At 42.2% G+C, this 12,077-nt stretch overlaps 2 protein-coding genes across 3 annotated transcripts in view; one reads left to right on the plus strand and one right to left on the minus strand.

Moving 5' to 3' along the window:
* Positions 1 to 467: 467 nt before the first annotated feature.
* On the plus strand, positions 468 to 4,993 carry LOC148352744 (uncharacterized). Its single transcript, XM_088353374.1, has 3 exons — positions 468 to 1,586; positions 2,711 to 3,267; positions 4,670 to 4,993. The coding sequence occupies exons 1-3, from the start codon at positions 752 to 754 to the stop codon at positions 4,826 to 4,828; spliced, it is 1,551 nt and encodes a 516-aa protein (XP_088209500.1). The 5' UTR covers positions 468 to 751; the 3' UTR covers positions 4,829 to 4,993.
* A 1,238-nt stretch (positions 4,994 to 6,231) lies between these two features.
* Positions 6,232 to 12,077, minus strand: part of itga6a (integrin, alpha 6a) — a 49,744-nt gene continuing 43,898 nt past the window's right edge. Inside the window, exons 25-26 of one of the 2 annotated variants that reach the window (XM_088352570.1) lie at positions 9,463 to 9,587; positions 6,756 to 6,900 (exon numbers count right to left, since the gene is read on the minus strand). In XM_088352570.1, coding sequence (XP_088208696.1) covers positions 9,480 to 9,587 — 108 coding nt within the window. In that variant the 3' untranslated portion in view covers positions 6,756 to 6,900; positions 9,463 to 9,479. Of the gene's footprint in view, positions 6,901 to 9,462; positions 9,588 to 12,077 lie in introns of both variants that reach the window. The other variant, XM_088352568.1, reaches the window with a different exon arrangement.

Consider the following 12,077-nt stretch of genomic DNA (forward strand, 5'->3'; position numbering starts at 1 on the left):
CAAAATGGGTTAACATATTGTGACAACGAAATTGGGCATGACACTCCAGTCTCACACATTCACAGTGAAGTAAAAAAAAACAAGAAGATAAAGGAACAGAGAAAATAAGGTTATAAAACAAGGATGATAAGGTTATAGTTATAATATACACAATTTTTACACAAGAAATGTTGGCATGTAGGATGTTACATACAGTTTGGTATCCTAAGGGTTTGTGCAATATGCATTTGGTGCAAAAATAGTCATCATAGTGCAAAAAATAGTCAATATTCCAAACATAGGCAAGATTTTTTTCACTGGTTTGTGTGTTTGTTTAGGGGAGTGACATGTCTGGAAATCAAACTGTGTCTAAATAGTGTACTTATTTTTTAACTTATGAGTTAAAATCCAAATATTTTATAATGTTTTGTTTTGATCGTGCAATGAATCGACCATACAACGTCAAAGAAGTAGAAACCGGAAGCAGTCATTATTATCACTTCCGCTAGCATTAGCATGCTACACTCCCCTGTGTGACGATGGAATGAAAGTAGAAGCCACGTTTTTGACTATGATGTTCCATTTGTTTTGCCTCTGCCGCATATAACAACAATGACAAATAAATCGTGAGTATTGTGAAAAAATCCAGCGGTGTGGAAAGAGTACCGGGCACTTTCGGTCTCAACTTTGATCAAGTTTCACCCACGACCCGCCAAAAATCACGCGAGGTGTCTGAACCATTTTGGTATCCATATTTATCTGGCGAGTGAAAATGAGCGGCGGCTTCAACTTCGGTCAGCCCTCTTCGGGCTTTTCTTTCGGGGCAACCACGACCACAGCTACGGCGACACCCGCCACAGGCTTTAGCCTGACAACCTCCACTCCTGCACTCGCAGGCACCACCGGCGGCTTCTCGTTCGGCTCCTCCGCTCAGACTAGTGCTAACCCCAGCGGCGGTTTTAGCTTCGGAACCCCGGCGAAGAGCGCTGCAGCCGGCGGAAGCCTCGCGTTCGGGACCCCCACTGCCACCACCTTCAGCCTGGGTTCAACTCCCCAACCCGCTCCGGCTGCGGGTCTTACATTAGGATCCGCTGCACCCACCGTGGCTGCGTCGTCGTCCGGTTTTAGCATGACTTCTGCTGCACCTGCAGGGGGAGGCTTTTCTTTTGGAACCCAAGCTCCAGCTCAGACCCAACCTGTAACAAGTGTGGTTGCTCCGACGACAAGTGCACCCGGAGGGCTTGCATTTGGAGGTTTCAGTTTTGGTGGGAGCAAGATTCAAGTTACCTCTGCTGCAACCTCAACAATTGCACCAGGTAGTGGGTTCTCCTTTGGATCGAGTGCTCCGAACCTCTCACTGGGCACCGCCACCACAACTGCAGCCTCAGCTCCACAAAGTGGAGGTTTCACTTTGGCGATTAAATCCTCATCAACCCCAGCACCTCCGGCGGTGACACAGGCAGTAACATCTCTGTTCTCTGCCCAAACAACAAGCGCTGCACCTACTTCTGGTTCTGGTTTTGCTTTTGGGTCCACTACCACTCCTTCTTTGGCCCCTACTGTAACCACCACAGCAACCAGCGGAGGCCTGTCCTTTACGCTTAAAGGTAATCTCAAGTTCTTAAACATGCAAGATGTGAGGAAATTGTACTTGTTTTTTGCATTAACTTATATAGATTTCATTTTAGGGTCTTTGAGGCTCTTTAACTCCACCCGGGGGAGTAAAAGCACACATGAAACCCAACCCCCACATTTGCATATTACACTATTTTTATTACAGCGTATATTTTCCGTAACACTATTTAAATGCTCTTTATCAACATGTTATATTGGGTAATTTTTATTCTATATCTTATTTTATTTTTTTAACACAAGGATACTGCTGGAAGTGTGAATTTTCCTACAGGGATGAATAAAGTATCTATCTATCTAGCTGTATTCCAATTATTTTCATTAATGCAATAATATTGCATTTTAAAGACAGTCTTTCTGGTCTTTGGCTCTTGAGGTGTGAAGTAATTGGAGGAACACCAGCAAGCCAGTCAGTTAAGGTTAATTTTGTGGAAAATGCCTAGACATTGATAGATAGATAGATAGATAGATAGATACTTTGTTCATCCCCGAAGGGAAATTCATTGCCTACATGCAGTAACGGTACAGCTCAAAGTGGTTTTTTTTTTTTTTTTTTTTTTTTTTTTTTTTTTTTTTTTTTTGCTACCCAAAAGACAAATGCTGTGGATGTTGTGCTAGTTGGAATCGCAAATACACTGAAAACTGAGGAATCCAGTTCAATAGAAAATAAACAATACATCTAAACAAGGTTTATGTAATATTTGCATTCCAACATCTATATTTTACGATAGTAAACAAATTCATTCCGTCTTTATTATCGCCCATTCCCTATGGTGTGTTACAGACTGACAAGTAAACTGCGCTTTATAACGATAAATTGCCAAATTACCTCTTTAAAAAGGGGATGTAAACTGGTAATTATATCAAACACAATCAAACTCCGCACAGTAAGGCTGGTAGCTGGATTTGAACCAACGCAGGAGGTTCCCACGACCTCAGAACTGTTCCGCAAACGCGCTAACCACTGCGCCGCCGTGCTGCCCATTTGCAACATATATCCATTATTATAGGGGGAACACTACATGTTCTGTGCCTGGTAAAAAAAAAAAAAAGAATACTCTATTATTATTTTTTTTATTTTTTTTTAATACTCTTGCAGGGGCAACCGCCACTGCCGCACCAGCCTCCACCACCACATCCAGTTTCTCGTTAGGACTCAAACCCGCCATCACCACGACGGCCACCTCAGTAGCCGCCGTCCTCCCTACCACGACCGCGCCTGCCGTGATGACCTATGCCCAATTGGAGGCCCTCATCAACAAATGGAGCCTAGAACTAGAAGATCAAGAGCGACAATTCCTCCAGCAGGCCACTCAAGTCAACGCGTGGGACCGCATGCTGGTGGAAAATGGCGAGAAGATTACGTCCCTGCACAAGGATATGGAGAAAGTGAAGCTGGACCAGAAGCGACTCAACCAGGAGCTGGACTTCATCCTGTCCCAGCAGAAAGAGCTTGAGGACTTGTTGTGCCCGCTGGAGGAGTCTGTGAAGGAGCAGAGCGGCACCATTTACATGCAGCACGCCGACGAAGTTCGCGAGAAGACGTACAAGCTGGCGGAGAACGTTGACGCCCAGCTCAAAAGGATGTCACAAGACCTCAAGGAGATCATTGAGCATCTCAACACGTCCAGTGGCCCGGCAGATACAAGCGACCCGGTAAGAATGTACCAGCTAGTAAACATCTCTTTTAATCTGGCTTGGAAAAGTGGGGGAATCCTGGGAAATTTAAAAGGGAAATAAAAGTAGGAAATGTGTTTTTTGCGGAAAACTAATATCTTGATTAAATTTATCGTTTAGAAATATGAACCAAGCAGCCAAAGCTGTATGTTTTTATCCCTTTTTTTTACCTGTTGCCCTCTGGCATAGCTACAGATCACATAAATGGACATTATTTATTATTTAGCGCCTCCTGGTGGTAAAACAAAAATCGTAATTAAATAATTAGCAAAAATACACAAACTATCATATAAACATGCATTTTTTTTAAAACACATCGGTCAAGAAATTATTTGTTTTACACATCACAAGGCTCGCCTAGGTGGAGCAAACATTATAGACTACCATTTTGCTTCTAGGAGTTGGGGTCCCACCTAAAACTGAAAACATTGCGAAAGGCAAAGCACAAAAATGAGAAGAAAAATAGTATGGTTTCGTTTCTTCACTTTGAGTCGCTAGTTATTTTATTTTATTTTTTTTCCTTGTGCTTGGTAGCGCTTGTTTTCTGTCTGCACTACACAATATGGCGATATCTAAAGGTCAGATATTAGTGTCCTAACAAAAATACTGTATAAAAATATTTTTCTTTTTTTAAATAACTGCTTTAGCGTCACAATAAGCGGGGAGACTGTTAAGGCAATGATTTAGGCAAATCTGTTAAGTGGAAAAAAAGATGAAAAGTGAACCGTTTTATAGTAAGAGTTACATACTACTACTACTACTAATAATAATAATGGCAATAAAGTTATTTGTCCCAACATTGTTATTAAAATGCAATTTAGAAATAGGAACGAAACTGCAAAATCCGCATGTTTTTATCCATATAAAAAGGCTCAGGCTCTTCCATATCACAGCTCAGTTCTAAACAAATAGCTGAGGTGTGATCTGTAATTTTTTGAGCAACTGCGATGATATTTCAAGTCAACATCAAGTGGTAAAACAGCCTCACACCCTAAGGTTAAATAAAGCGAGTGTAGTTGAACGTTCTGGATACATAAAATTGCTGTTAGAGTGCAAAAAACTAGTAACGCCTCTTTTTTTGTTATATGAAATAAAACTATACTTAGTTACAGTACAAACACTGACTGCTTTTGACCGTAGTTCTGCAGCCTTCTGGCCAAGGCAGGCACACCAAAAGCGCAACGAATTTATTTGGGGGAAACGCATGTCGGCACCACCAGGCTTTACTTGCCCAAAACACACCACAAGAAATGGTGCCTTTGCGACCTTGGTGGTTGGATCCATGCATCCGTCAATTTATGTTAAAGGTTTAAGGAATCCAACCTTAAGTGCCAGGGAACCCCAGCCTTTTGCTCAAATTACTATTTCTTTACTTCCGCAGCTTCAACAGATCTGTAAAATCCTCAACGCCCACATGGATTCTCTGCAGTGGATCGACCAGAACTCAGTTCTCCTGCAGAGACGAGTAGAGGAGGTGTCCAAACAGTGTGACAACCAACGCAAAGAACAGGAAAAAAGCTACCGGCTAACCTTTGACTGAGCTGCAGCATAAAACACTTGTGTGTTTATCGATAACTTTTTTTTTTCAGTTAGAATTTTGATGGAAAGGGTCATCATGACTGACCTTAATTTTTTGTCCACTGTTATTCAGGTTGCTTCCTTTGCAAATTTTTTGTGTAAAAAATAAATAATAATTTCCCATTTCCATGACCAAAATATGGAGTCACTGTTTTTACGAAAATATTTTGTTGAATAAAATGAATCAAGGGGAAAAATTGGTTGAATCTATTGCGCCTGTCCTAACACTTTCACAACAGTCAGAGGAATACATCACTTTAATGAAAAATGGAGGATTGGAATAAAGTAAAGAACTGAATCAATAAAAACAATAGAATTTTTTAATACACAGTGGCTTGCAAAACTATTTGGCCTCCAAGAGCTTTGTGACCTTTTGCCACATTTTAGACTTCAAACATAAAGATATAAAACTAATTTCTTGTGAAAAATCAACAATAAGTGGGACACAATCATGACGTGGAACAAACTTTATTGGATATTTTAAACTTTTTTAACAAAAAACGAAAAAGTGGGTGTGCAAAATTATTCGGCTCCTTTACTTTCAGTGCAGCAATCTGTCCAAAAGTTCAGTGAGAATCTCTGAATGATTCAATGTTGATCTAAATGACTATGATAAATGAATCCATTATCTGCACCGCTTATCCTCTAGGGTCGCGGGCGTGCTGGAGCCCATTCCAGCTATATTTGGGCAGTGGGCAGGGGACACCCTGAACTGGTTGCCAGGCAGTCGCAGGGCACACGGGGACAGACAACTCGCTCGCACATTCACACCTAGGGACAATTTGAACCGTCCAATTCATCTGAAATGCATGTTTTTGGAATGTGGGAGGAAACCCGAGTGCCCAGAGGAAACCCACGCAAGCACGGGGAGAACAAACTCCACACAGGAGGCTTGATCTCCAATCTCAGAACTGTGCCGCACACACGCTAACCACTGCGCCGCTATGCTGCCCTAAATGGAATCCAACTGTGTGTTATCAAGTCTCTATGAATGTACCTGCACTGTGATGGTCTCAGAGGTCTGTTTAAAGTACAGAGAGCATCACTAAGAACAAGGAACACACCAGGCAGGTCAGAGATATTGTGGTAGAGAAGTTTAAAGCTGGATTTGGATACAAAAATATTTCCCAAGCTTTAAACATCCCAAGGAGTTTAAAATATCCAATAAAGTGTGTTCCACTTCATGATTGTGTCCCACTTATTGTTGATGCTTCACAATAAATTACAGTTTTATATCTGTTTGAAGTCTGAAATGTGGCAAAAGGTCACAAAGTTTAAGGGGGCAGAATAGTTTCGCAAGCCACTGTATTCTGGAGTTGTAATGGAATTGCGTTGAAGATGAAAAACATAATAAAAAGTCAAATCTCAATTTTTAAAAATACTTTTTAATCCACTTGCCATTGTTAACATTTACATTCCTGAAAAGTCCAGTTTACATTTTGCTAAACGTCTTACTTTCAATGAATCGTTATTCCCAGTGATGATCCTACCCTTAAAATACGAAATGAGCAAAAATGTTCACTGCGCCACCTTGCATATTTTTACCTACAGTAGATCTGCAAGGCTTCAATGAAAAAGTACCACTTTATCTGGTCAGTAGTCTTGCTCAGATTGAAAAAAATGGCTTCACCATGTTTTTTAATCAAAATAAATATACAATGTGCAAAAATATGTACAAAAGCTACACACCCATGTAGAAAAATCATGTATAAAAAAACTAACAAGCACATAACATAAAGGATTGTCTGGCTTGGACAAAAATGCACAACAATTTTAAAAAAATTCAAGCTTGTTTGCTGTTCCAGTTCCCTATTTGTTTTGTGCATTTTTAAATCAAGGTCGTCCCTGATGGCAAGCTTGAGGAAAACCTCAAGAGTAACTTTCATTGTCCACCCATGATGTCATCCATGACTTCTTCTCAAAATGGTCCAGCTTGACTTTGTTGTCTTCGTAGTGGGGAAAATCCTTCCGGATTCGTACCGCGTGATACTGCGGCACGATCTCCTCCTGCTTGGAGCGTTTGAAGAATCCACACTGCGGACAAAATACAGTAATGATTAAAATGACAAAAGGGAAAAAAAAAACTAAGATTTGCCGGTAGGGCGGAAAGAATGTTAAGCATGCTTTGGGCATTTAATTTGTATTTTCCAAAAGCCAAGCTTGATGTCAGCCAAAGCACCTGCAGAGCACACAATGACACAACGATCTTGTTATAATGTAACAAGAACGTTTTGTTTTGGTTGTGTGCGGGTTATAAACATGCAAAGCCACCCTAAGCTTTTAAAAAATTAATTGCAGGGTTTTTCATATGTATTAGGTTGAATAATAAATAAAATAATAATATTAAAATGATGCGGTAAAATCAATGTTTTATAAGCCAAGGCACAACTTTCCCATGAAAAAAATCTCAAGGCACATAGTCCGTCGAAAAATATTTTGTAAATGATACCCTGCACTGGTCCATTTTTTAAGCTTAATTGTCATGTTGTTCCCAGGCCACCCTAGAGACATAGTCTCTCCAGCGTGTCCTGAGTCGCCCCTGGTGCCTCCTGCCGGTGGGACATGCCTGGAACACCTCCCAAGGGAGGCATCCAGGAGGCATCCTTATTAGATGCCCAGCTACCCTAACTGGCTCCTCTCAATGTGGAGGAGCAGTAGCTCTACGTAGAGTCCCTCCTGGATGACTGAGCTTCTCACCTTATCTCTAAGGGACAGCCTAGCCACCCTGCGGAGGAAACTCATTTCAGCCACTTGTATCCTAGATCGCGTTCTTTCGGTCATAATCCACAGTTCAGGACCATGTTAGGATAAGAGTGTATATCGACCGGTAAATTAAGAGCTTTGCCTTTCGGCTCAGCTCCCTCTTCACCACGACGGACCGGCACAGGGTCCGCATGACGGCAGACGCTGTACCGGCCCGTCTGTCGTCCTTTCGTTCCATCCTACCCTCACTCGTGAAGAAGACCCCAAGATACTTGAACTCCTCCACTTGGGGCAAGATCTCATCCCCAACCCGGAGGGAGCATGCCACCCTTTTCGGGCTGAGTACCATAGTCTCGGAGGTAGAGGTGCAGATCCTCATCCCGGCCGCTTTACACTCGGCTGCGAATTGCTCCAGTGAATTCTGAAGATCACAGCCTGGGGAAGCCAACAGCACCACATAGTCTGCAAAAAGCAGAGATGCAATGCTGAGGCCCCCAAACTGCGCCTAGAAATTCTGTCCATAAAATATATGAACAGAATCGGTGACAAAGGGCAGCCCTGTCGGAGTCCAACTCCCACTGGAAACAAATCCGACTAACTGCCGGCAATGCGGACCAGACTCTGGCACCGGGCATACAGGGACCGCAGAGCCCGGATAAGACCCCAAAACCCCAAAGCACCCCCCACAGGGCTTCCTGAGGAACACGGTCAAATGCCTTCTTCAAGTCCACAAAACACATGCCGACTGGATATGCAAACTCCCATGCACTCTCAAGGACCCCGCAGAGTGACTAGAACTGGTCCAGTGTTATTTAATTTTGTTAGCTTCTTTTGAATCTTTCTTCAGTTTTTTTCTTGATTCCTAACCACTTCTCCATTTTTCTTGTGTTCTCTGTGCGCCCACTTTGGAAAATGATATGAAAATGTACGACCTTATAACGCTCGGGAAAGTCCAGAAGCAGGAAGTTATTCGATGCAAGCTTCTGATTGGCTGCCGAGTATGCAAATTGCCGAACGAACCGAAAATTCCAAACCGAACAAAGATCTCGAAATCGGAATAAAGCAAATGTTTGATTTGAAAATATATTTTTTTGTTTTGTTTTGTCACTAAAACGACTCCTCCTTTTCTTACCAATTGATGGCGACGCAAACCAACTGTTTAATTGCGATTACCCAGCGAGTCAAAACGGTAATCTTTTGAATATCATATGTAATGAACTGTTATGTGCCCTACAATTAAGCTTATTACGGTGAATAACCAAATTCTCAACGGATAAAACGGGTGACGAACGTAGAGATGAAAGGGCGTCATTTCGCCAAAATCAAAATTTTTAACTTGCTCAGAAGTGATTTTGACAAGGTATACAAGGTACAAGGGCAAGTGGTTAGCGCGTGTTCGGCACAGTTCTGAGTTCGTGAGACCGAACCCCCTGTGTGGAGTTTGCATGTTCTTCCCGTGCTTGCATGGGTTTCCTACGGGCACTCTGGTTTCCTCCCACATTCCGAAAAACATGCATGTCAGGTTAATTGGCCGGTCCAAATTGTCCCTAGGTGTGAATAAACGAGCAAATGGTCTGTCCCTGTGTGCCCTGCGATTGGCTGGCAACCAGTTCAGGGTGTCCCCTGCCCACTGCCCGAAGATAGCTGGGATGGGTTCCAGCACCCCCGCGACCCTACTGAGGATAAAAGGTGCAGATAATGGATGGATGGATACAAGGTACAAATTCTCCATGCTTTACCGCTCTATTACACTTCCCCACCAACACAAGTAACTTTTGCGGTAGGGTGGACATTTCATGCCAGTGGGAACAATTTTCGGCTTTCAGGAAGCTGCTGAGCTGAGTTCATTAGTCGCCGCACATGCCAAATATATATATTTTCTCATATTTCCACCTGTCCAGAGCATAAAATCAGGCTTCGGCAGAAAGTTTGTCTTTGTCAGAAGGCTGAACATGGATCTCGGCCTTGTGATAGGCCGCATCGTACTGCTCTTTGGATGCTCTCTTGAAGAAACCGCACTGAGGGGGAAGGGGGGAGGCAAGGGTGTGTCAGTCAACAATCACAAATAAAATTAGTTTGAAAATCAACAAAAAATGTCACCCTGGTTGTTTTCAGGAAAGAAGCCCAGGATCTGCTCAGGGTTTTTGTACTATGTGAATATGAGCAGTACTATTCATAACAAAAATTGTTTTTTTTCCAGTGATTTAGGATTTAGTATCTGTATTGTCACAAACGGGATGGCGCTTTACACCGAAAAACAACCAGACCAGATGCTGAAAGTGCTGTATCTGAGTCAGATCAGGAGGCATTGTGTTTTGTATTTTAAGAGTAGTAGTAAAGAAATAAACACACAGGTAGCCGCAGACAAGCATACAAGTGTGCGTATTTAAAACTACAGCGACCTATACTACAATAGACCCCAGGGACACAGTGTCCTCTCTTTCAAACAGAAGCAAAACTGAGTTTTGTTGTGGTTTATTTAAGTATTGATTTCAAAGTAAAACACACGGATAAAATAGAAGTAAAAAAAAGAGCTAGTGCAAAACAGAGTTTGGTGCTCAGATTTATTTTTAACTTGGTAATCCCTATCAAACAAAACTGTCAAAATCCTCCTCTTCTGTTCCTGACCAGAACACCTTTGCTAGATCCCTATTAAAAGGTTCGGTCATGATTACTCATTACCCTCATTTGTGCCCGCACGTTTGGCGCCAGCAGCTGCAGGTTACCTGATTGGTTCCCCGTCCTATTTAAGCTCAGTCCTTTCACTAGCCTGTTGTCAGTCTGTCAACAAACCTCTGTTTTAACGAGACAAGCATTTTTGACTCTGACTCCCGTCCGTCCCGTTTTGGCACCCGTTTTCCTCTCGTCCGTTCCTGATTTCCCCGTTTGTCTCCTGCTACGACCCATTTTTTGACCCCGACCACGTTTTGATCTCCCGTCCCGGCTAACGAACTGTTTTTCCGTCTAACTACGCTACGATCTCCCGCTCCGGAAGATCCACTCCCGCATTCAGAACACGCTCCGATCCTGTGAGCGGCTTGCTTCCCACGTTCAGCAAGCACCGGATTGCGGGTGCTGCCTTTCCTCTATAATTCAATAAACTTGTGAGTAACGTTACACATCTGGGTCCTCCTTCTGTTCTGGTCGTGTCAGATTCCCCTTCTTCACTTTCAGATTTAAGTTCATAATAATGTCAGGCCAAGTGTCGGGAATCGATTATTTTCATTATAATCCGCTAGAAGTTTCTGCGCCATCGTAGTCTTGGGACTGCTAGGAAAATGCCACCGTTTCATGAAACGAAAGCACAGAGACAATAACTTTCAAATTCCTAGATACGCAGGGTTGGGTTGGGTTACTTTAACTTGATTACTTTCAATTACTTTTGGATTACTCCAATACCAAATATGCTAATAAAAGACAAAAGAAACTAAATATGAAGAAAATGATGACTCACAACACGTGGTAAGCTTTCTCTCCTGGCTTTAATCTCTTCGATCTCCGGCAAAACTAACATAAAATGCGACAGAAACAAAATGAAAATAAATCCAAACAGCTTGCCAACATCATTTTTGCCGTTCCATGTATTCCGTTACTCCCCAAGCCTGCACCAAATTGAGTAATTTTATTCATATTTAGTTTCTTTTGTCTTTTACTAGCATATTTGGTATTGGAGTAATCCAAAAGTAATTGAAAGTAATCAAGTTCAAGTAACCCTACCCAACCCTGTAGATACGCTACGGCGTAAGCATCCATGACTACCGTACTTTGGCAAACAGTGGACGCATTGCGTGTGTCGTTACGTGTCCTCTACTGCTTGTGGGAAACTTGTCGCATTTACACGGGAGAAGCCATAGAAGTCTCAAGAGATGGCATACAGGTCGCATTTAGTTGGGTTTTTGAGTTTTTCTTTGCCCTCATGTAGGTTTTACATCAGGGGATGGTGTAATAATAGTCTGTAGTTTGCAATAATCTGTGGTATGTGCAGCCCTTTGAGACTCCTTGTTATTAAGGGCTATACAAATATGACTTGACTTCTCTTGCTACTGGTAACCATGGAAACCAATCCGTGGGGGAGCAAAACCCTACAAAAAACGGCCTGGAACGGGATGGGCACTGCCAGGCTGTAGTTGCCCAAAACACACCACAGGAAATGGTGCCTCTAAGACCCAAGTAGATCCTTGAACAAGGAATCCCTCTCTATAACGTGGTGTACCTTTCACTGCATTCTAATTGGCTAAACAGTCCTTAAAGAGAAGTCATTATTATAAATAAATACATGTTTATAGGTTTGGTATGTATAGTACTTTTAATTGTTGAACGAATGCTTTAGCCTGTAAACACATTTTTGGTTCTTTGATTTCAAGCTATCCTAGATTATTTTATTGTATTATAATTGTTGGGAAAAGGTAACTACTTCACGGATTTTGTGTATCACAGGTTATTTTTGGAACGTTACCGAAGAATGACTAGAGTTACACACATTTGGTTGAGTGTAATTCTACAACTGA

Source organism: Urocampus carinirostris, chromosome 14, assembly GCF_059441175.1.
Source record: "Urocampus carinirostris isolate Australia breed hairy pipefish chromosome 14, RoL_Ucar_1.0, whole genome shotgun sequence".
NCBI classification, from domain to species: domain Eukaryota; kingdom Metazoa; phylum Chordata; class Actinopteri; order Syngnathiformes; family Syngnathidae; genus Urocampus; species Urocampus carinirostris.

Excerpts from the sequence above, each read along its gene's own strand:
- LOC148352744 (XM_088353374.1), top strand. The coding sequence starts at position 752 with ATGAGCGGCGGCTTCAACTTCGGTCAGCCCTCTTCGGGCTTTTCTTTC. Across the intron at positions 1,587-2,710 it reads CCTGTCCTTTACGCTTAAAG|GGGCAACCGCCACTGCCGCA; the intron begins GTAATCTCAAGT and ends ATACTCTTGCAG. Across the intron at positions 3,268-4,669 it reads CGGCAGATACAAGCGACCCG|CTTCAACAGATCTGTAAAAT; the intron begins GTAAGAATGTAC and ends TTACTTCCGCAG.